The sequence below is a fragment of the Vitis vinifera genome, chromosome 2, assembly GCF_030704535.1.
Source record: "Vitis vinifera cultivar Pinot Noir 40024 chromosome 2, ASM3070453v1".
In the NCBI taxonomy this organism is placed as follows: domain Eukaryota; kingdom Viridiplantae; phylum Streptophyta; class Magnoliopsida; order Vitales; family Vitaceae; genus Vitis; species Vitis vinifera.
The window spans coordinates 2,474,403-2,499,983 of NC_081806.1; the positions used below are offsets into that span (position 1 = coordinate 2,474,403).

General features: G+C 41.1%; 1 protein-coding gene across 1 annotated transcript; it reads right to left on the minus strand.

Moving 5' to 3' along the window:
• Window positions 1–665: 665 nt before the first annotated feature.
• Window positions 666–23,002, minus strand: LOC100249633 (nuclear pore complex protein NUP98A). The gene is made up of 13 exons (XM_010662155.3): window positions 22,780–23,002; window positions 21,581–21,650; window positions 20,391–20,693; window positions 8,076–8,690; window positions 7,682–7,909; window positions 6,948–7,600; window positions 6,210–6,297; window positions 6,030–6,090; window positions 5,589–5,727; window positions 5,276–5,392; window positions 4,997–5,174; window positions 2,563–2,613; window positions 666–1,634 (listed from the first exon to the last, which is right to left on the minus strand). The coding sequence occupies exons 2-13, from the start codon at window positions 21,597–21,599 to the stop codon at window positions 943–945; spliced, it is 3,144 nt and encodes a 1,047-aa protein (XP_010660457.1). The 5' UTR covers window positions 21,600–21,650; window positions 22,780–23,002; the 3' UTR covers window positions 666–942.
• Between the last annotated feature and the right edge of the window lie 2,579 nt (window positions 23,003–25,581).

The window sequence follows — 25,581 nt, forward strand, 5'->3', positions numbered from 1 at the left end:
TTTAAGAAAATCGCATGGTAGTAGGTTTTTAACGACGTGGGATCATTTGAGGAAGGAGTTGGAGTGACGCATTTGATAATGCATGGCAAAATTGAGAATCCAATTGGATTGGGATGCTTCTTGCAGGGGATGTTCTCCCATCGAGCTCCAATATAAAGCACAAGCACATTGAGCGATGCCAGAGCGGAGTAAATCACATTTATGATATCAAGAAAGGAACGTACCTGAAAGCTCAGTTATCATTCCGTGCTTTTCAATATGAATGGATGCGGGTGGTAGGGCCTGCTGATAACTTTTATCTCAAACTTTGGTTCTAAGTTGGAAGATTTTCAGACTCGAATATTTTAAAACCATCAACTGCATATTTAAAAAGAATCAACCGCTAATCCCTTCTCTCTATCCCTCTATCCATGCATGTTTGCTTGACAGACCAATATCAGATGGCGCTTGATGATTGGGCATCGACTCATCGGCTGTTTGAGAGGCCAATGTAAATTTTAGATAGAAATATAATATATGTATAAATTTTTCTTAAACAACCAGGAATAAGGGGTAACTTCATTTCCAAACAAAATTGCAAATATCAAATTTTTTTGTCCAACCAAACCCTTTTTCGTCCATCTTTCCCTAAAAGTAGAAACCAAGCCAAGAAAAATGGGTCACAATTAATGGGAAAGAAAACAAACCCTGTATAAGCTCAACAAAGAAAAACAAAGAGTAGAGACCACAACACAAGAAAGCACGTGATCGACAGCCACGTGACAAACAGATGATAGAGCTAATCCCACAGGCAGAACCAACACTAATATGCCACAAAATTTCTGGTAAATTCTATACAATCTCAATCTACCCCTCCTCCAGGATGATGTCGTCTGCACACAGAACAACAAAGTCACCCACAAAACCAGTCATTTAAGGCATATCCACATCACCCACTTTTTATCAGCAATACAGGACAGCATGCATATCCCAGTCATCTATCTCTTCATCTCCAAGCTCGTATTTACTGAAATGGTTGACCCTGAACTTCCATTCTCCTTTCATGGGATCATAGGACACAAACTCAGCACCTTGGTCCTCAGCCTTCCTCTTCAGCATCTCCTTGTATTTACCAATTTTTGGCCCTTCTGTATACTGAACTCCGGTCTTTTTGTCAAAGCATTTTATGTTTAGAAGGGTCACCTCAGCAGGCTTGTTGAGGCCTTGTCCAACAGGAGGTTTCTTGCTGTCATCCATATAAACAATCACTTCTCGATTGTTGAACTGGACAAGGGACTCAAGATCAAGCCGCCGCACATCTGTCTCCCCCATGAATTTTATGCTGCCATAGCCATGCCTTCCAACCACAAAGTCCTTAACACGGCGGCAGAACCCAGGTTCAGCCCTTTCCTTGGCTGCCAATTCTTGGATCCGAGGCTCCGTGTAGTAATCAGAGCGTCGAAGCTTTGGCATTAGTGCTTCAATGTCAGCCCCATGTTCATACACAATGGCTGCCTCACCAGCTCTGTGCCCAGTAAGAGTGATATACGAGTCACCTTTTTGTATGGAATGATCATCATGTACTCCATTAGGTTTCTGGTTGGGCTTCATGGTATGAATTCGCTCCTTGGCAAGGCCATTTTCAACAAGATTTGCTGGAACAATTATGAAAAACAAATTAAGACAGTAAACACAAGCACAGACTAGCTTACAAACTTAACATAGGTTCCATAAATGTCATCCTTTTAATTTCAAAAACTCATGTTTCAGCTGGTTATCAAACTAAACAAGTCAATTAGGGAATATGTTGACATGTAAAGCTTATTCCAACTAAATGATTTTCCTTGTGAAAATGTGAGTTTTTTGGTATGTCTTAGATGTATTTATCACAGCTGACTAAATGACATGCTTGAATATAGAACTAACTGTAATTTGGCAGCCATAAAATGACTAGAGAATGATTAAACTATCCTACTGTTCAGGGCCAGAGGAAAATAAGTTAAAGTGTGAATGGTTACAAGGATCGAGGACCAGCATGGGAATCCTATTCTGCATTTACCAAATACCAGCATTCATTATGCATTATCAAGTGAGGAATCCTAGCCATACAGGAATCAGATTCCCCATATTGGTGGCTATCTTATTACCATCTGAGGCAATGGTGTCCTCATTCCCATATTGGTGGGAATAATAGAATAAGCAAGAAAGGATATCAAACAGCCATGTTTTAGACCATTTGAGGCGCTCCAGTTGATAATCACAACTCCAGCAAGGATTCCAACACACTCCAGGGATTTCCCAGGTGATCCAGACTTTGATTCCACATGCAACTAAATGTTTGCATCGGAATCAACCATTCCAATTTATCAATTCCTACTCTAGACATCCAGGCATGGCCAGATTCAATGAAACTTCTACGAAACAAAGCCAATGTCTGCAGTACTATCACACGAAATTTATCTGTGAACCTCAACAGAAAAATGTGTGAAGCCAACAAGCACAGCATAATAGAACAAAGTCAGGGTGACATTTGCTAACTCAAAAGTCAAAACAAAATTTAGAACATATAACCTGTACACTTACCATCCTTATCACCAGCATTGGAGCCATTTAATCCTTCTTCAGACACTTTACCTGGGAATGAAGATAGCATTTTACAAAAATAAATTAAAGAAGTTAAAATAAAACAGTTGTAAGTCGGTAATCCTGAATTTGAAAGAAAAACATAATTGCATATACATATATAGCTTTTATAGCAGACAAATCAGAATTTATTGATACAAGCAAATAACAAAGACATGTAAAGCATTACAGATAAAGAAATGCAAGGAAGAATCGCATATCCTTCATAAATAAGATGAAAGATAAATTAACCAATACGTACTCCAGAGAAGAATACTAGAAAACAGTTGAAAAACATCATTATGCTCTCAAATACATAGGAAAAAAGGAAATTAAACTCCTTGTAATGATTATCGACCTTATTAATTCTAACATGACTTAAGCCAAGCATATGAGAGATAGGAACAGACTGTTCTTCACCTATAAAGCACAGTTTGTGTGTGAGCCCTCTCTCCCAAGACAACATAAATCAAGAAAAAGAGAGGCAATGAGGGTGTCCACTCTTTCAGTATCAAGCGCCACCAAAATCAAGCTATCAACCATCATGTGAATTAATTTATTTTTTTTATATATAGGCAAGCAAAATATTATTAACTGCACCCAGCAAAGAAGTGCATTGAAATAAAAGCAATGCCCAAGAGAGAGGACATAAAAGAACTCCCTCCTTCATCGAGTACAGGTTCTTACATCATGAATTAATGTTGCTCACAAGTTCTTACATCAAACAATGGAAGTGGGATCACCACAGAATGATATTCTGGAAAATTTAGCCTACCATACTTCTAATAAACTTTAAGAAGCAACAATGCATGCTTTGGCTGCTTGCAACACCATACTTCAATGGTGGTCTAAGATGGTCCCAGGTCAGTTCCAGAAATCCTTGTACCAAATCAGTGGAGAAAGCTGTCTGTTTCGGATAACATTTTCTAACAAGCTTCTTATAATTTAAGGGTCGGGATTTGGGGTAGTAGACCTAGGGCAATTTGTGAAAAACAATTTTTTTTTTTTTTTGATAGGTAAAGAAAAATCTCATATAAAAAGAGACGCCAAAAAAGCGACTCAAGGTATACAATACTTATACACCCACCGCCACAATGGCCAAAAATGAAAAAAAACACCCAGCTGGCCCAGCAAACAACCTTAGTTAGAGCCCAACCAATCAATAAAATTAACTATAGTTAGAGGGCAGTCAACTATAAACAACTTAGCCTCTGACCAAATAGAAAGAACAAAAGAGTATTTAAGTCTCTGGATTGACAACACATCATCCTTTAAGGCCAATCTATTTCTCGCCTTCCAAACCGTCCAAAAAATGTAAAGAGGAGCAGCTCTTCACACCTTCTTGCGCTTTTTGCCCACAAAAGAACCATATCAGCTAAAGAGAGTCTCTCTAACTGAAGAAGGCAGCACCCATGACACCCCAAACAAAGTAAAGTGTAAATCACATAAGACCCTTGTTTTTGAACAATGTAGAAGAAGATGGTCTATGGTCTCCTCTTTTTCAAGACACATAAAACATCTATTCGCCAAGGCCCATCCTCTTTTCTGAACAAGATCTAGGGTTAAGGCTTTGCCCCACGTAGCCTCCCACTCAAAGAAACTAATCTTGGGCTGCACCACACATTCCAAATGCAGCTAGAAAGAAACAAAGAAGGGCAGCCCGCTTCTAGTGCAAGGTAGAGAGACTTGACCGAGAACTTTCTACTCTTTGTTTCGGTCCAAAACACCATATCATCCACATCTCCAAGCACTCTCTTCCCATGTAGCCGCTCCAAGAATCTTTCTGCTTCCTCCACCACCCAATCATTGAAGGCTATTGAAAAACAGGGATTCCAACCCCCCCAACCCCCCTCAGCCAAGGGGTCCCAAATATCCGCCACCCACGCTTCCTTATCAACAGACAAAGCAAACAAGGAAGGAAATGACACACACAAAGGGGAATCCCCGCACCATCTATCCCTCCAAAATCTCACCCTCCACCCATTACCTACAAGGAATAAAATCCTAGCGCCCACCAATTCCCAGTTCATCCTTATTCCTTTCCACAACCCCACACCATGCGCCTCTCTCACTTCCCGAGAGCACCAACCCCCTCTATCTTCCCCATACTTCCCTCTAATCACTTGATTCCACAAGGCCTCTCTCTCATAGGTTGAGGTTTCTTTTTGGGCTCCTTAGTCTTCAGGTGGTACTTGATCATCCACCCTTGATTTGGGATAGAATAACCTACCTAGGTGCATTAAAAAAGATAGCAGCTTTTAAGAAATTAATCTCACTAGTAATACAAGAACTCTTATACTAGTTCTAATATTTCTTCGTGGCATGTTATCTATTAGTTCTATTCCTAAAATACAACAAATATCTTCCAGGTAGTGCAAAATACAAAAAAATTTACCATTCTCATGTACTGGTTTAGATGCCTCCTTCAATGGAGATGTTTTTTCTGCATTAGATCTCAAAGACCACTGTTCCATTGGGCGAATGACAAGAGATCTTGGATTCTCCCTGGGTACAAAGAGAGCATCTGCCTTTGGTGTACTAGGTGTTTCTTCATCATCACTGAAAAATGGCACCTGTATACAACAGTTAAGTTTCATGGTAAGAAAGCATTTTTTCAGCCAGACATTTTGAAGCTTCAAATTAAGGTTTTTTTAAAAAAAAATAATTATCTCACCTTTGGAGCATCATTTTTAGGATGATATTTCCTTGCAGGCAACCTAATCCGCCTTTGAGAGAGGTGTCGAGAAGTCAATAAGGATGATATTCTAACAGGAGCAGGCTTGTCAACAACCTGTTTCAAAGCCATCATCGGATAGATTTATACAATAAATTTCATCCCATTTTTCCTCACAGCAGAATATAAGGAAATGGCACATAAGAGTAGCAACTGCTATCATAAACATTGATTAACAATGAAAAAAAAGGAAACTGAACCAAATCAAATTTCTAAAGCAAATAAACCAAGGTTCAGGACAGATCATATTTACAGGCATGCTAGAAATCCCATATTGAATAGAAGGTGCAGTTCCAGTGCGACCAATCGACATTTGAGGCATTGCAGGTAGAGTTCCAAAAGGATTTGCTGCAGGAGCAGGTTGCACAACTACAGAGTTTTGAGCAGCAGATCTGTTACATAAATAAGCACACGTCAGTAAGACAATTACTACCATTTTTTTTTATCAGCGATCATTACTACCATATAGAGCAGAATACACAGGCATATAAATCTTCTTACTATTTCAAATAAAATTGATGAGACCTAAAATAGCCCATTCAATATATTGTGTCAATCTAGATATGTTAACATAAGGACAAAATGAACATTGGATGTCAAAATGGTCATACCACCGCCACCTGGGTGGCCATGCAGAAATAAAATAGGCACTTTTATTGAAAAGAAGGCAATAAATACAAGAGGCGAAACATACGATTGTCCAAAGGCATTTGAACCAAAAATGTTTGACCCCCCACCAAAGCCACTTGCACCAGCTATGAAGGAACCAAAATAAGAAAGAAAAAAGAAGTCAACACCACAAAATAAAAAGGCCAAATGTTCAAGGTCTATGTCAGCAAGAAATGAAATAACTAAATAAAATAAATTGAATTACCTGCTTGTGTCTGACCGAAGTTGCTAAAGCCAAAAGCACCAATTGTCTGAGCAGGTTGAGCAGGTTGAAATGGTGTTGAAAGAGAGGGCTACAGACATAAATAAAATAAAATTTTGAAATCAATCAAATGCTTAAACACTAAGAATTAAGACCTGAACCAGGCTAGAGCCTAGAGGAGCACTACAAAACATAGTAAGAGTTGCTCTTGAGGCTTGGTTCAAAGGGAAACATATGAGGGTGGTGATGTGGTAGGTTCCGGGTTCAAGTCCTAGCAGGGACCCAAAATACTAAAAGAGTTTCCGATAAGAAAAAATAAATAAATTAAAAAAACAAAACGTCAGAATCATCATGTAAAGTGCGACATGACCCAAAATTATCATACATGGTGGAGTATGCAATAAATTTCCAGTGAAAAAAAGATAACATTGTCAAGCTTATAAAATCTCTGTTCATGCATATATAATATTTTCCTATGAAATTACTACTTTACAGTTCAACATAAACAATTCTACAAGTTCAGTCCCACCTTTGATGTTTTTTAGAACATCATGTCCATGAATCCTAATATTTTCTAACTTACCAATTATCCATGTCAAATCTTGACTCCCCTACACTGATTGGTGCAACATAATGCAATCCATAAGGTAAATTTTATACTATAAATGAACTGAAGTCTTCCAGAAAAGAGCTTAGAGATGTTAACAGAGACACGTAATGAAAATTTCAAGAGAGGCTTACAGTTGTTTGACCGAAACCCACAGGGTTGCTTGTAGAGAGTAGTGGTGGAGCACTTGAAAACAAGTTTCCCCCAAACCCAGTCGAAGGTGTGTTGAATATGCTTGATTGACCAAAGGAAGGGGTAGTGCTCTGTCCAAATGCCGAGGTAGATTGTCCAAAAGCAGAAGCCGTCTGCCCAAGAGAAGGTGTTGAAGACTGGAACAATGGTGATGATTGAGTGTTACCAAAATTTAAGCCAGAACCAAATGCTGGAGCTGTTCCCTGAGCTGGAGTGGAACCAAAAATTGAAGGTGATGACCCAAAGCCTGATGAGCTTGATGCTCCAAAAAGAGACGGAGAAGAACTGGCTCCAAATGGAGGGGTTGATGATGCTCCAAATATAGAAGGTGTTGCAGATGAAGTTGATCCAAAAGGGTTGGATGTGGATGAAGCACCAAAGGGGGATGAACTGAATGCAGGAGTGGATGAGCCTCCAAAGCCAGAACTGCCAAAGGCTGGAGTCCTTGGAGCAAATGGATTTGAAGATGTTGAGGAGGAAAAAGGATTAGCAGATGACTGACCAAATGCTGGTGAAGCAGCAAAAGGATTTGACTGTGTGTTGGATGCACCAAAGCCAACCCCACCTGTAGACTGACTAGCAGGAGCTGGTCCACCTGAAAGAGTATAGAGTTGGTCCACATCACTGCATACAAGAAGATAAATACATATTCAAGATTTTAATGAAATTTCAATACCTTTGTCCCCCAACTGGTAGTCTTCCCACCTCAGCTCTTCATGGCTTTTATCTTTGTAGACAGGCATGGCAGATATTGACTCCAGCTTTCCCACAGGCTGCGTACCACTGCCACTATCTACTTCAGTAGTTGGTGTGTAAGCAGCTACTCTACTTCCGCCACGTTGACCCCCAAAAGCTGACTGCCCAAAACCAGTGCCCCCAAATGTTGGCGTTGTGGCCTGGGCTCCTGTGCAACAGCTCATGAGAAAACAAATATCAGTGATGGTGAAACAGATAAAGAGCAAGAGGAGCAAGCTATCAACTTCTTTTGTACTCTAAAAGAGAATGCTAAACCCAATGACCCCTTAAATTCCAGATTATATACCCAACCATAAATATTTAAGATAACTCACCAAATGGAGAGCTTTGAGCTCCAAAAGGAGAAGTAGCTGTTCCAAAGGGGCTGCTACCAAATGCAGCAGTTGATTGGCCAAATGCTGGAGTTGACCCAAAACTGAAAGATGGGGTACTAGAAGCACCAAAGGCAGGGGTGCTTGAAGCACCAAATGCTGGAGTGCTTGAGGTACCAAATGCAGATGTAGTTGATGATCCAAAAACAGGGGTGCTTGAAGCGCCAAATGCTCCACTAGATGCAAAGACTGGGGCGCCTGAACCACCAAATGCACTGCCTGTGCTACCAAATGTTGGACTTGGTGTTGAACCAAAGGCAGAAGTGCCTGTAGCACCGAAGGCAGGGGTGCTTGTAGCACCAAATGCGGGCGTAGTACTAGTAGCACCAAACGCTGGTGTGCTGGTAGCACCAAATGCTGGTGTGCTTGTGGCAGCAAAGGCTGGGGTGCTACTAGCACCGAATGCAGCTTGACTTGCACCAAAAGGCGTAGAGGAACCAAATAGACTGCTTCCGAATGCTGGTTGCGACTGTTGAAAAGCACTTCCAAAAGGACTTGTTTGAGTAGGAGTGGACCCAAAACCTCCAAAACCAGGCTTCTGCCCAAATACAGAAGATCCTACATTAAAGAAAAAAAATGTAAAAAACATCAAAAAAGAATTATCAGTTTAGAGGAAATCAAGAACAAGTATGCAACAAGAGATTTCAATCAAGAGAAGATCTGCTGGGATTAAAAATAACACTTGCATACAGAATTTGGAGTAAAGAGAGGGAGTGAGAGGTGGCTATTAAAGATAATATTGTGACCTTAATCAGAAAGAAAAAAAAAACAATGAAATGAAACCACTGCAAGAGAACTGTCTCTTTTAATCACAAGGACAGAAACATAACCTAGAAGACTAAGGCTTTGTTTGATGCACTTCCTATTTTCTATTTTTAAAAGTGGAAACTTTTATACAAAAGAGTGTAGAGTTTCTTATGTTCTTAAAGATCACTTTAAAAAAATTTAAAATTTGCAATAGTAAAAAATTCTTAATACCTCAATTGTCTTAATGAATTTCTAAAACCCATTACAATTTCATTGTAAGTCTCCAAGACTTCTTGCATTTTATATAGAAAGTACTACTATTTTTTGTTTTTAAAAACGGAAATGCATCCAAATGCATACTAAGTTCTTAATTATTAGATTTTATATTATTATCTTGTTAAGGAGGAACTAATTATTAGCCCAATAATAATTTTTTTTTTGATAGGCAAAAGCAGAAATATATTAGAAAAGGGCACCAATAGGAAAGCCCAAAGCATACAGGGAGTATACAAAAGGACCCTTAAGGCACACCCAAGAGAAGAGAAAAAACAAACCCGACCCTCATCTAGCGCCTAGCCAATCAAGAAAACTAGGTAAAGTGAGAGGGCCTTCATTTACAATTGATTTTGTCCACACCCAAAGATTACAAACAAAAGAATTTTTCAACCTATGAACCAAAAAGTCCTCATTATCGAAAGTAATCTTGTTTCTTTCCATCCAAACCGCCTAAAAGAGGCACAACGGGGCTGCCTTCCACACCTTTCTATGCTTCTTGCCCAACATAAAGCCCCTCCATTCAATAAGAGTCTCTCTAGCTGAATAAGGGAGGACCCAACACACTCCAAAAAGGGCAAACAATAAATCCCATAAAGCTCTTGCCTTGGAGCAATGTATAAGAATATGATCAATTGACTCCTCTTCCTCACAGCACATAAAACATCTGTTAGCAACAGCCCATCCCCTCTTTTTAAGCTGATCCATAGTAAGCACCTTACCCCAAGAAGCCTCCCAAGCAAAGAAACTCACTTTGGAAGGCACACTAGGGTTCCATATCACACCATGAGGGAAAAGACCAGCTCTTCTTGAAGATAGATCATTATAGAGAGATTTAACTGAAAAACTCCCATTCGAAGTCACCTTCCACATCATTCTATCTTCCATAAGAGGACTAAGCCTTGCACCTCGGATTGTCAAAAGAAGCCTCTCCACCTCCTCCACCTCCCAATCATTGAATGGCCTAGAAAATCTAGGACTCCACGCCCCTTCCACTCCCGAAGAGTCCCAAAACTCCTCTACCCAAGCCTCCTTAGAGGAAGCAAAAGCATACAAGGAGGGAAAAGAATTGCATAAAGGGAAGTTCCCCCACCATATATCTTTCCAAAATTTTACCCTTCTACCATTCCCCACTAAAAAAGCGACTTTATTTTGCATAAGGGCACCTTCCTTCCTTATTTCCTTCCAAAATCCTACTCCATAACTCTCCCTAACTTCTCTAGAACTCCAACCCCCTTCTTCCTCCCCAAACTTCCTACTAATGACATGCCTCCAAAAGTTCTCCCTTTCAATCGCAAACCGCCAATTCCACTTGCAAAGAAGGGCCCTATTAAGGATGGAAAGGCGTCTAACTCCCAAACCCCCCTTCCTTTTATCCATGCAAACGGTATCCCAATTAACTAAGTGAGGCTTCCTCTCCGACGCACCCCCTCCCCATAAGAAATCCCTTTGAATTTTCTCCAACCTTAGACTCACCACTCTTGGCATTCGGAGTAAAGACATCAAGTATATAGGCATACTTGACAATGTACTCCGGATTAGAGTAATTCTCCCTCCTTTGGAAATAAATTGCCTCTTCCACAAGGCCAGCCGTTTCCGAAATCTCTCTTCCACCCCATCCCAAACAGCCACAGACTTGTGGTTCGCCCCCAAAGGGATCCCCAAATAAGAAGAAGGCAGCCTACCCACTTTACAGCCAGCCTCAAGAGCCAAATTTTCCAAATTCTCCACTCTACCAACCGGTAAAATTTCGCTTTTGTCCAAGTTGATTCTCAAACCTGATATGGCTTCAAACCACATCAGCAACCAGCTTAAGTGGACCATCTGGTCTTCAGAAGCTTCACAAAACACTAATGTGTCGTCGGCAAACAGCAAATGAGAGACTAAAGCCCCATTCCCACCCCTTCCATCAACCCTACAGCCTGATAGGAACCCTCCCTCCACTGCTCTATGGATCAGCCTGCTAAGGACCTCCATTCCTATCACAAATAGGTAAGGAGATAGGGGGTCCCCCTGACGCAGCCCCCTTGAACTGTTGAAGTAGCCTTCCGGGGTGCCATTGATCAATACTGAAAACGTTGCTGTAGAGATGCACCAGGATATCCACCCAATCCACTTCTCCCCAAAACTCATGCTTTGCAATACAAACAGCAAAAAATTTCAGTTTATGTGATCGTATGCCTTCTCTAAATCCAATTTACATAACAACCCACTCTCGTTTCGTTTCAACAGAGAATCTATTGCCTCATTGGCAATAAGGGCAGCATCAAGAATCTGTCTTCCTTCAACAAAAGCGTTTTGGGCTGAAGACACCACTTTGCCCACTACCTTCTTAGGTCTGTTGGCTAACACTTTTGCCAACAGTTTGTACAATCCGCCCACCAAACTGATCGGTCTGAAGTCTCTAAGGTCCTCGGCTCCAGGTTTTTTTGGGATTAGGACCAAGAAGGTCGAATTTAGGCTCCTAACGAATCTGCCGCGCTCATGAAACTCTAACAGAAAACCCATAATCTCTTCTTTGACAACATCCCAGCAAAATTGCCAAAACCTAATGGGGAAGCCGTCTGGACCCGGAGCCTTGTCCCCGTTCAGGTCTGAAAGAGCCTTGAGGACCTCTTCCTCTGAAAACACCTCCTCCAGTCTAGCTGCATCCTCATCACCAATTCTATTAAAGTCCAGACCTTCCATAGAAGGGTGCCAGCCCCCCGGGTCAGTCAACTGGTCCTTGAAAGCTCTAACCACACCCCTCTTTATCTCCTGCTCCTCTGTCAGCCATACTCCGTCCACTTTAATCTTGGACAGGCAGTTTCTCCTTCTATGGGAGTTAGCCATTTTGTGAAAAAAACCTGTGTTTCTATCCCCCTCCCTTAGCCAAACTTCTCTAGATTTTTGTCTCCAAGAAACCTCCTCCATTAGAGCCCATTTTTCGAAGTCCCCCTTTGCTACCTTTCTAGCTTCCAGTTCCTCCAAAGATAAGGGGCGAAGCTTCTCCTGACCATCCCAGAAATTTACCTTGTCCAGGGCCACTTTCTTATTGACATCCACCTGCCCAAAAACTTCCTTATTCCACGACTTTAGAATAGCCTTCAAAGCCTTCAGCTTCTCAGCAAGGATAAAGCTAAACGAGCCATTAAAGCTTAGACTCTGCCACCACCCCTTCATCAGATCCTTAAATCCCTCCTCCTTAAGCCACATATTTTCAAACCGAAAAGGAACAGGACCTCTTCTAACCCCTCCCCCATCCAATAGAATAGGGAAGTGGTCGGACACAGGCCTAGGGAGAGTACACTGCACCGCCCCCTTAAAGTGATCCTCCCAATCCTTCGACACCAGAAAACGGTCTAACCTGGTCATAGCTTGATTGTTCAGGCCTCCACTCTAGATGAATGGACCCCCCTGAAGGGGAAGATCCCTCAAATCCAATTCATCAATCACTTCCGAAAATCTTCTCATTGAAGAAGACAATCTTCCCCCTCTTCTGCTCTCATTTGGAAATCTGATTAAATTGAAGTCACCTCCGATACACCAAGGATGCAAGCGATCCCCCCGTCTTCCTTAACTTGGCCACCCGAAGCTTCCATCGAAGCCCTAATCTCCATCCCCCCGACCTCGGCAGAAGGAAAAGCCCTATTTTCTTTTAATCCTCCCAACACCGGTTCAAAACCCATATCGGCCCTCCCTTCGCAGCCCGCGATCGACCCCTTTATGAGGAAAGGCCTTTCCTCGCAGCCCATTACCCACCCTTTTAAGGTGATGAGCCTGGGCTCACAGTCTGGCCCAAACATCTGGACTCCCACATATTCTGACTTAAGACCACCATCTCCAAGCCCGCTCCTGGCTTGGGCCTCCCAATCGGGCCCAAAAACACAAGCAGCTGGCCCAAATTTAAAACCTCCCATGTTTGCTGACTTCCCTCCATCTCGACTGCTGATCCCGCAGCTGTCTTCTCCATCAGTCACCTCCTTTCCAGGCCCCCTACCAGCCAACTCGTATGGACAGCCTGAAATCCCTTTTGAAGAACTACCACAGGGCGGCTCAACTACTCCCCTCTGCTCCATTGGCTATCCAACCTTCACGATCACGCCTCCTCTACACTCATCCCGAGACCCACTCCCTGCAACTTCTACAGCCACTGCATCCCCTTTCCCGAGAGCACTTCCCCCCGGCACCACCTGAGAGAACCAAGGTGGGGATTCCCACCACAGCTGGACTGAGAAGCACCCCATCTCATCCACAATCTGGACGGAGGAAGGTGTATCCCTGCCCGCCGATTTCACCAACATTCTAGCCCATTGCAGCTCTGCCATTGATTCCGTCTTGTAGTCCACAGCAATGAACTCCCCACAACCATCTCCTATCAACTTAAACACCTCTCGATTCCATAAATGAAGGGGAAGACCTACCACTCTCACCCATACCTCCCTAGAAAAAGCACCATTGCTGAAACACCCCACCTCCGGGTGCCATCTTTCCATCATTAAAACACTGCCTAGAACCTTTCTCTTCCCTCTAGCAAGAACACGCTCGGCCTCACTCATCAATTCGAACTCAAATAGTATTAGCCCACCTCCCATTATAGCAATGTCCAGCTTACCTTTGAGGAGCCAAGCGTTGACAGCCCAGTTTTTCAGATAATCCAACGCAGGAGGATGGTTCTCCACCTTATCCCATCTACCCACTAAGCAACGACCCAGTTGCTCTAATCTACCAGGCTTCACCCTCCCTCCCGCTTCCAGCCAAACCTTGTCCCCAAGTCTCCCCAATCTCAGATTTACTACATCTGCATATGTCCTTTGATCAGGCTCTTTTTCCTTCTTCAGCACCTCAAGAGCAAGAGGGTCCTTTACTCCTCTAAAAGGAGCTACCCCAACCTCTCTCAGCATCTCAGCCAAGGTGTTCCATCCTCCAGATAGCCTCTTTCTGTTGAATATAATGTATTTATAGTATATTATCTTTCCTTGTTAATATAGGTCACATGTATGGTAGTTAGAACTCCTAGCCTTGTATATATATATATCTCTCAATTGTAAGTAGAGATCACATGAATGAGAATTAAGGTTTTTCTTCTTTCTCACTCTCTCTCAACATGGTATCAAAGCCAAGGAAGAAAACCTAATTCTTTCCTGTTTCCCGTGTCATCAACTCCGGGAAACCTTTCGGTGACCGTGTTTCTTTCCGGTCACCTTCCCCATCTCCCAATACTTTCCGGTCAGTCGGATCATCGTTAGAAACCACTCACCGCCGGCGAACTTTCCGACGAACTTTCCGACGACCTATTTTTCCGACACCGACCATACCAGAAGGAGCGCCTAGAGGAGATCTCCAACTTTTGTGAAGGCACCAGCACCAAAAGAGCATCCACGCGCCATTTTCCGGTCGGCAGCTGCATCTCACGCGCCGGCGCGTGAGGGCACGTGAGGCATTTTCCGGCGACGTGCCTCCTCCTCCAGCTTCGCCTGACGCCGACCAGCCTCCCTACCTCCCTGGTTCTCCCATCCGAGCCCTGCACATACCTCTTTTGGGGATTTTTGTCTCTGTCGGCCCTCCAAACAGTCTTTCCGGCGATGCTCCGGCTACTTTTTCTCCACCCCAATCCCTGCACGTGCCTTGGGAAGTGTTCTTCTACCTTTTTGGTGGTACCTCGCTGCGATCTGAGGTTGTCTCCCTTTTTCGGTGGTGCCACGCCGCAATCTGAAGCTGTATTAGGGCTTTCTTCGATCCAAACATACTTCATTCTCCAGATAAGTGGATATGGCCCAGTCCTTTGATTCTCCGCTGCCTCAGCCTACGAGCTCCTCCGCATCTCAAGCTTCTATTGCCTCTGTTGCCCAGCCTGGTAATGCCTCTGCCTGCCTTACCCACACATCTTCTCTTGGACCCTGGATACTAGATTCTGGAGTTTCTGATCACCTATCTGGTAATAAGGATCTTCTCTCCTCTATTACTACTACCTCTGCTTTACCCACTGTTACCTTAGCTAATGGTTCTCAAACTGTGGCTAAAGGTATTGGTTTGGCCCTTCCTCTGCCTTCTCTACCTCTCACTTCTGTCCTTTATACTCCTGAATGTCCTTTTAATCTTATTTCCATCAGCAAACTCACTCGTACTCTTAATTGCTCTATTACGTTTTCTGATAAATTTGAGACCTTGCAGGACCGGAGTACGGGGAAGACGATTGGCATAGGACGTGAGTCTCAAGGCCTCTATCACCTCACCTTCGGATTCATCTGCTGCAGTTTGCATTTCCACTGATGCTCCTCTCCTCATTCACAATCGTCTGGGTCATCCTAGTCTCTCCAAGTTCCAGAAGATGGTCCCTCGTTTTTCCACTTTGTCGTCGCTTCCGTGTGAGTCATGTCAGCTTGGGAAATATACTCGTGTCTCGTTCCCAAAGCGTTTGAATAATCGGGCAAAGTCTCCTTTTGAGATTGTCCACACTGATGTTTGGGGTCCTTGTCGGACTGCGTCTACTTTAGGATTTCAGTATTTTGTCACTTTCATTGATGACTATTCTCGATGTACTTGGTTATTTTTAATGAAAAATCTAGCTGAGTTATTCTCTATTTTTCAGAAATTTTATGCTGAAATTCAAACCCAATTCAATATTTCTATTCGTGTGTTACGCAGTGACAATGCCAGGGAATATTTTTCAGCCCCATTTACTTCGTTTATGTCTCATCATGGGATTCTTCATCAGTCTTCTTGTGCTCATACTCCTCAACAAAATGGGGTAGCTGAACGCAAGAATCGACATCTTGTTGAGACAGCTCGTACTATCCTCCTCCATAGTAATGTTCCTTTTCGTTTTTGGGGGGACGCTGTTCTTACCGCTTGTTATTTGATTAATCGTATGCCCTCCTCTGTCTTACACAATCAGATTCCTCACTCCCTTCTCTTCCCTGACCAACCACTTTATTTCCTTCCTCCTCGTGTCTTTGGTTGTACTTGCTTTGTTCATATTCTCACTCCTGGACAGGACAAGCTTTCCGCCAAAGCCATGAAGTGCCTCTTCTTGGGATATTCCAGACTTCAGAAGGGTTATCGTTGTTATTCCCTTGAGACTCATCGATACTTTATCTCCGTTGATGTCACCTTCTTTGAGGACTCACCATTCTTTTCCACCACTTCTGAGTCTCTTCCTATTTCTGAAGTCTTGCCCATTCCCATTGTCTCCCCACCTGATGCTATGCCCCCTCGACCACTTCAGGTTTATCATCGTCGCCCTCGTGTCGTTGCTCCTCTCCCTTTTGCTGAGGCACCTGCTGACTCACTTCCTATCCCTTCAGCTTCACCTGCCCCAGCTCTGCCTTCTCCTAATGACTTACCCATTGCTGTTCGGAAAGGTACTCGCTCTACTCGTAATCCTCATCCTATTTACAATTTTTTGAGTTATCATCGATTATCTTCACCCTATTCTACTTTTGTTTCTGCTATATCCTTTGTTTCTCTTCCAAAGAGCACCCATGAAGCTCTTTCCCATCCAGGCTGGCGACAGGCAATGGTGGATGAAATGGTTGCTCTGCACTCTAATGGCACTTGGAATCTTGTTGTTTTACCCTCTGGTAAATCTACAGTTGGTTGTCGTTGGGTCTATGCAGTTAAGGTTGGTCCTGATGGTCAGGTTGATCGCCTTAAGACCCGCTTAGTTGCTAAAGGCTATACTCAGGTTTATGGTTCTGATTATGGTGACACATTCTCCCCTGTTGCCAAGATTGCTTCTGTCCGCTTGCTTCTCTCCATGGCTGCTATGTGTTCTTGGCCTCTTTATCAGTTGGATATTAAAAATGTCTTCCTTCATGGTAATCTTGCCGAGGAAGTTTATATGGAGCAACCTTCTTGGTTTTGTTGCTCAGGGGGAGTCTGGTTTAGTGTGCAGGTTACGCCGTTCTCTATATGGCTTGAAACAATCTCCTCGAGCATGGTTTAGCCGTTTTAGTTCTGTTGTTCAAGAGTTTGGCATGCTTCGCAGTACAGCAGACCATTCAGTTTTTTATCATCATAACTCCTTGGGGCAGTGTATTTATCTGGTTGTTTATGTGGACGACATCGTCATTACAGGCAGTGATCAGGATGGTATTCAGAAACTAAAGCAACATCTTTTTACCCACTTTCAGACCAAAGACTTGGGGAAACTCAAGTATTTCTTGGGAATTGAGATAGCTCAATCTAGTTCTGGTGTGGTCCTTTCCCAAAGGAAGTATGCTTTAGACATCTTGGAAGAAACCGGTATGTTAGACTGTAAACCGGTAGACACACCTATGGATCCGAATGTCAAACTTGTACCAGGACAGGGGGAGCCTTTAGGAGACCCCGGGAGATATCGACGGCTCGTAGGTAAATTGAACTATCTCACCATTACTCGTCCAGACATTTCTTTTCCTGTGAGTGTTGTTAGTCAATTCCTACAGTCACCATGTGATAGCCATTGGGATGCCGTAATCCGCATTCTTCGATATATCAAAAGTACACCAGGCCAAGGTGTATTGTACGAGAACAGAAGTCATACTCAGGTTGTTGGTTACACAGATGCAGATTGGGCTGGCTCACCCACAGATAGACGTTCCACTTCAGGGTACTGTGTTTTTATTGGAGGTAATCTAATATCTTGGAAGAGTAAGAAACAAGATGTAGTGGTCAGATCTAGCGCTGAAGCCGAGTATCGAGCTATGGCTTTGGCAACATGTGAACTCATATGGTTGAGACATCTTCTTCGGGAGTTGAGATTTGGAAAGGATGAACAGATGAAACTCATCTGTGATAACCAAGCCGCATTACATATTGCATCCAATCCAGTTTTTCATGAAAGGACCAAGCATATTGAAGTTGACTGTCATTTCATTAGAGAGAAGATCGCATCAGGATGTGTTGCTACAAGTTTTGTTAATTCAAATGATCAACTAGCAGACATCTTCACTAAATCTCTCAGAGGTCCTAGGATTAAATATATTTGTAACAAGCTTGGTGCATATGATGTATATGCTCCAGCTTGAGGGGGAGTGTTGAATATAATGTATTTATAGTATATTATCTTTCCTTGTTAATATAGGTCACATGTATGGTAGTTAGGACTCCTAGCCTTGTATATATATATATATCTCTCAATTGTAAGTAGAGATCACATGAATGAGAATTAAGGTTTTTCTTCTTTCTCACTCTCTCTCAACACTTTCCTTCTGGAAAAATTAAGCAAAACCTTTTTGCCTCCAAATCACGAACAGAACAGAGAATAAATCTACCCACCTCATTTGTACGACGCTCCAATCTATACTTCCTTCCCTCCTCCCATGCGAGGGACCAATTACTATCATCTCTATCTCTACAGCAGGACTCCACACCTACCAGCAGACTACTAAGACTTGCATCTCCAAATCTGATCCAAGATGATAGCCCTTTACATCTCTCCCAAACACATCCTCTCAGCTTTCCTCCTACTTCATCAATCACAAGATCATAAGCTTTAGATTCCACAGTAAACCGTCTTCTACCTCCTCTAGACATTGTCTCTCAATGATAGAACCATTAGAACCAAGCAATCACCTTCATCATTATGATTTTAGAATTTCCCAAATGGCATTCACTAATCTCCATCTATCCTCGAAAGTCAGCCCAATAATAATGATACAACAAAAATCAAAACCTACTTAAAACACAGGTTAGCTAAAAATTGACTATTTAGAGGGAGAAGCAAGAAAGTGACAATTTAGATGGAGAATTGATATTCAGTAATAAATTTTGCAGAACAAAACTTTGTTATAAATAATAATAATAATAATAATAATAATAAGATTAAGAATAATAATGAAATAATAAAATTTCCCATCCGAACTTTGTGAACAATGCATTTCAATCAAGTTTTGGGCCCAAAAAGTCAATAAGACAATAATAAAAATAATCATAAATGATATTTGAAATGCTAAATTCATATTTTCATGATAAAACCAGTAGAATTGAAATGGAAACAGGAAAAAAAATTATGTTCTGCTAATTTTCTTTTATAGGAAACAAAGAATACTGTCAAGAAAGAGAAGAATGAATACAACTGACTAACATGTTCTTAAATGAAAAATTGCATTAAAGGTTCCTTGAGGGTTCCAAGGCATTGAATTTTTAGTTTGTTTGATGGTTATAGCTTTTGTGTGTTTGGCTCTTTGCAATGAAATCCAAATGTCAATTATTCTTTGTGTGTTTTAGGAAAAAAAAAATTGAATAATGGGCAATGCTCACAACAAAATCCAAATATTACCAACTTATTAGCACGCATGAAGGAAAAATAGTATCAGTGCAACAATTTTTTTATAGGCATATCAATGCAACAACTCATCCATTGTTTCACTGTGTCAAACCTATGGCATATCCTTTTTCGTTGTTAATGTGCTAAGCATTGCCAAGCACAGTGAATAATCACTTTCACAGATTATGGACTAATACATCTATGAATAATAATAACTTCTTAAGGAAAATGAGGTGCTAAATTTTTGGATACTTTTGCTCTTATTGCCTCTTCCTCAGGAAAGTTTGGAGAGGCTAGCTTCCATGATTTTGCAAGCACAATTGGGTTTTTATGGGTGTAATGGCTTCTTTATAGCTTTGTATATCTTCCCCACTTTTGCCAAGTTATAAAAGAACTTCCTTTATTTATTAGACAAAAATAACCAAGAAAGTAACAAAACCAAAATGTCATCTTAAATTTCCTCCAGAGATGAAAATCCTGTGAAGATGACGGAGGAAGCAATAGAAGGAGAACATAACCCTAAAATTGCAGATAAACACCTGAACCAAAGCAAAGGCATCATAAACTTCAGGCACAACTTAAAATGCAGCACCAACGTTTTTAATTTTTTTTTTTTAATGAATAAACACGGTAGAGACCAATGTTTTTAAATATTTAGAATTTAGAAGATGGTTTGGCAATTCAAATATCCCATGTAGAGATCAGAGACCATATTCTGAAATAACACCTTAACAGCATGTCATCTTTTCATGGACATAAAATCATAGAGCGACTGAAATTGCAACTAAATATGTCAGATTACAAGAAACGTATGTGCAACTCAGCTATCTAGTCACTACTGGAAGTCTACAACTCCAATGATATTAGAATGCTAACTCCTTCAAACTGCCAATAAATAATGCCTTACAGCCAGCCTCAACTCATCAAATGTCAAACCAAAAATCAGGCGAGTGTAGGAGCAACAAATTACAGGGGGAAAGTTAATTATACCCCATAAATATACTCACCGCCAAATGATGATGATGAACTACCAAAAGCAGGAGTTGAAGAAGCTCCAAAAGCAGGCACTGAACTTCCAAAAGCCGGTGATGAAGAAGCGCCAAATGTTGCTGTGGAAGGCAATGGGGAAGAAGATTGGGTTGCACCAAACACACCAGTTGAAGTGCCACCAAATATGGAACCCCCAGTCTGTGCGCCAAAAGGGGTTGTACTACCAAAGGGTTTAGGGGCAAAAGGATTGGTAGTAGCATTATTGGTCTGCCCAAAAACTGATTGAGACCCAAATGGGCTACTGGATGACTGCCCAAATGCTGTTAAGCAATTTTAAATTAATCAATTAAAAAGCCCATAAAACAACAAACAGCGACCATGCATTATAAGTAAAAGCTATGGAAAAAACAAGTTAAAGAAAGACTAAACATCAAAGATCACTATGGCACAATAAAACCACAACATCCTCTGCCATACCAAAACAGGGGAAAAAAGGGAATTAATATATGCAAGGCATACCCACGTTAAAATTACTAAAATTGAACAATTTGATGATTTGAAAAGCTCAATCAAATGCCAAGTAATATGATCTCTATAAGAAACCAAATTTCCAAGATCTTTTGATGTAGTTAAATTTAAAATTAATGCATCAAAGTCATGAAAAACCATTGATCTACTCAACAGTTGCATTCAAATATAACTCAGTGTGGGAAAATAGTAAAGGATGAAACTTCCAGTAAAATATTTATAAAAAAAAGGCGGGCAAAGAAAACTTAAGAAAGAAAAAAGATGGAAATTTTGGCACATACTCAAAAGCCTAAGCATAATTTATGAGCTTACAAGAAACATGAAATAAAAATTCCATTTCTTATAAAAATGGAAGGAAAAAAAATAGTAAGAAAACCACCAGCACAAGAACAAGAGAACTAAGGATAACATTATAACAGACTGAAAAGCTAAAAAGGTCATCCAAAGTTTCAAATCCAATGAAAAAAATATCAAGCAATAATATATATCCATCCCTTTAAAAGGAGAAATCCATCCAGTTAAATCCTAGTATCCCAAGTAAAAGTTTCTTTCCCAAAAAAGGTCTGAGATAAGAGAAGGGTAGCATCCAAGAATATGCATGTAGGGGAAAAAGAAGAAAACAAAACCAACAAAATGATTTGAGGTAATTGAGAAGATGAAAAATAATATAAAGACTTACGGTTACTAGAACCAAACATCTTTCCTCACGGTTCCCTTGTTCAAAACCAGCAACAGGATGTAATCCAAAACTGAAATATAAGAACACAAATCAAACAAAAGACAAAATAACAGAAGATTTAATTAAGCTTCAACAGGTACATGATCTTACAACGCTAGTCTTGCTAAACCCACATAAATACTGAATTCCACATAAACAAAGTAATTCAAATGCACAAATGATCCAGAGGATTTAAATCATAGAGTGACAACTTGTCCTCCAGGTGATTCTGAGGATGCCAACAAAAAACACATATTCTGGAAGTCAAAATGATAGTATTTTTTTAAGGACATTCATAAAAGATTATCGGGAAAGAGAATATTTTGAACCTACAAACATATGGAACAAAATTGATTAAACAGTAAAGAAACAACTTTCATATCAGCAAGAAAAGCAGGTCAATAGAAGGTTCAGAAAATACAAAAGAGAATACAAACAAGTAGTAGGATTTGGAGTACATGGTCCCATATATCATGAAAGCTTCCCTTTTGGCAATTTCCTGAACCCTAATCTTAGAAGAAAAAAAATGAGATTGATGCACCATAACCCGGATGCATGACATATCTTCAATGGTTAAGCCACCATCATTGCAAGGGCTCTGTCTACATAACTCGCCCAAACAACAAACTTCTCTTTGTTCACAACATGGCCGAATTGCTAAATTATCAGAAGAAAGAAAGTAAGATAAGAGTAATAATGACTGCCTTAGCGTTCAAATTTTCAAAGAAGAAGCTTTCACATCTTCTACTACTTTTCCTAAAATGAACCTATCATTAATTATTTGAATAACACTACATGAATTAAACCAACCACTTAGTGGACACGCGGTTCCATGGCACTCCGAGGTGTGGGTCTGCCTCCAATACCAAAGTGAACATTTTTGGGTGATCGGCCACGCACTTAAAATTGGATTCATTATGATTAAAGCAGAACGGCCAGCATCGGCATTTCAAAAATAGATCAGGAACTGACAAAAAAATGTAATCTTCTCCAAGACAAAATCCTAACAAAATCAATTCGAATATGATTTTTCACATATTGCAGATTTGATTCACTGGGGTTCGCGAAAATCCTTAGAATATACAGCTGTGATTGCCAGACCTTAAAGCATAAAAATTTTTCATAGGAGAGCGAAATCAAGATTAGGGTTTTCTTGTTACCTGAATCGGCAGAAGACTAATTTAGATGAAACGCACTCTCGATCTGCCGGCACTGAGGAAGCTTTCGCACTCACTCGCAGGCGAGAAGGGGCAGAGAGAGAGAGAGAGAGAGAGGGGGAGGGAGAGGCCTTAGGTCTCTGAATGGGTGTCTTTTTTTCCTTCGTAAGGAAGGGAGAGAATATTAAGACAGCGTTTGTCTATGCAGCTAACTTTGTCCACTAAGTTTCCATTATTTTGGAGGCCCAAACAATCACTTCTAAAACTCAATTACCAGCCCTAATTTCTTTCATAAAATAAATTAAATAGAAAATAAAAGAAATCGTCACTTATTCTTATCAGAATATATTATTATATTATTAAATGGGATTTTATTTTTTTTAAATATTTTATTTTATTGATAATTGAAGAACCTTCTCATTATTAAGACACTCCACGGGACCAAAACTTGGAATACTTACCGCCCTACAACATCCAACAGATATTCTTTATTCCTTATTCATGATACAAATCTAAAAAATTTACCATTTTTTTAATTATTATTTTTAAAATATTTTAATTATTATCAATATATATTATTATATTATTAGATGGGATTTTTTTAAAATATTTTATTTTATTTATTTTTTTAACCAGGAGCCTTCCAATGATCGAACCCTTAATACTCTCAACGGAAACCAAAACTCGGAATGCTTACCACCATTTTTTTATTTATTATTTTAAAAAGATTTTATTACTATAATTTGGTAACTTACTAAATAAGATAAGAAGAAAAAAATTAATTAAATATTTTTTTATGTAACCCTTACCAAAATTTAGTATATTCTATATTATTTAGTTATAGTAATATAAATATACGAATAAAAGTTTTTCCTCTTTAGCCAAATCAACCATGGTAAGTTTAAGAACCTCACACCTCCAACATTGCTTCCAAACCCCAAAAAAGTGATCGTCATGCTTTGCACTCGTTTCAATTATTGTTAAAGTAATAGATAATCATTACCCATGGTATAAACAAGATGACAGTGGTTTCTCTCGACGGTAAGTGTTGGTTTGGAGTGGAATCGAAAACCTTTGAGATCTCAATGAGGCCAAAGGGAAGGTGTTGGGAACAGTTTGCGAAAGGAGCCCCAACTTTTCTTCTTAGATTCGTTTCAGTGACAAGGGCTTCTCCTTCCTCTTAGAAGGAGCTAAGACATGTTGTTTTCTCAAAGTGGGGGAGCGATTCAAAAAAGCTGGGGCAGAGGGGGAAGAAGATATCAGTTGGAATTGCGCTCAAACAAAGCAAGTTGGTTTTTGTTTTGTACGGTCTGGGATGTAGAAGGTAAGAAATTCTCATTGGCTTTCCCCGAAGACAAGAGAGTGGTTGGAGGTTGGCAACTTTTGGTCGGGAAATTAAGAAGTCTGGGCTTCTCCTTAGCTCAAAGGGATGGCGAGCACTCAACTTCTCCTTCAGGAGGGAGGAGTCTCAATGGGGCCAGTGTTGGGAAGAATGACCTACTTCCAGAGACAGATCTTTTTTATTCTACTAAAATTCGAAATGTTGTTTGGTTAGAAACAAAAAATGAGGGGATTGATAGTAACAAGGAGGTTTTGAGGAGGAGCTTGGTTTAGCCCTATTTCTTCGACCCCCTTAAGTCTTGGGCATAGTCCAACTGGATATTGAGAGGACATCTTTGCTTGGCTTTGTTAGGAGTGTCGTTTATACTCTTTGAATTTGAAGATGTCGCTGAAGCTGTGAGGGTGTTGCACTTAGGGGTCAAGTGGTTTAAAGGTAAATGTCTTCTTTTGGATTGGTGGAACCCTTCCTTTGGTTGTCTCTTAGATGACAGGAAGAGCCGAGAAGTGTGGGTAAGAATTTTGGGGCTCCCTCTGCACCTTTAGGGGATGAGTTTTTTTAAGAGTTTAGGGGATACTTGTGGTCGCTTTGTGAGTGTTGATGAGGATACGAAGGAACGCCAGAACTTGTAATGGACCAGAATGCTCGTTGTAATAAGAAGGTGGAATTTCCTGAGTTCCTTGTAGTTAGTAACATGCTCTACTTGTTTCGCGGTCCAACTATGGTGGGAGTCTATCCCTTGGATCAGTGAGGTGCAACCCTCTTGGTGTTGCAGGGGAAGTAGGGGTAAGGTTGAGGGTGAGGTTGAGTCACGGGCCTTCTTGAGAGTTGCTGAAGTCCGTCCTGGGAAAGTGGTTGGCCAGGTGTCAACGGTTGGCCTGCTGCCCTCTACAAAAGAGGGTGAGGACGCTGCTCCTTTTCTGACAGGTTCGACTGCAGGCTCTGTTTGGAATGGACATCTTAGAGGGGTAGGGGCTTTGAGGGCTTGATTGGGCCTAGAGTTAGAGGCCTCTGCTTCTATTTTTGGGGCTTTGGGCTCTACTTGTGGTCAGGTCCAAGGTCAGGCCCAACTGGAAGAGGATCGGGCCTGTTCTTCAAAAGGAGATAAGACCCTTATTTCCTTCCCCAGACGTCCTTTCCCCGCTCGGAGCCCTAACCCTAACCTCATTTTCTTGGCAATGGGTTCTCCCTTGTTGACGGGTCATTCGCTTTTCTCGATGGGACCTTCACAAGACGCTCCATGTCTGTCTCTTCCCGCTTGGAGCCCTAGGTCCCTTCCCGCGGCAACGAGTCCTTCGCAAGGCACTGCTCTTTGCGCGTCTTGTCTAACAGGCCCTTTGCATGGCGCTAATCCCTGCACGCCTCTTACGACGGCGATCGTAAAGCCTCTTGCTGACGACACTCTCTTAGACGAAGTCCTCAAATTCCAAAAAGGTACACTTCCTCTGTCTCGTTCTTCTTGGCAG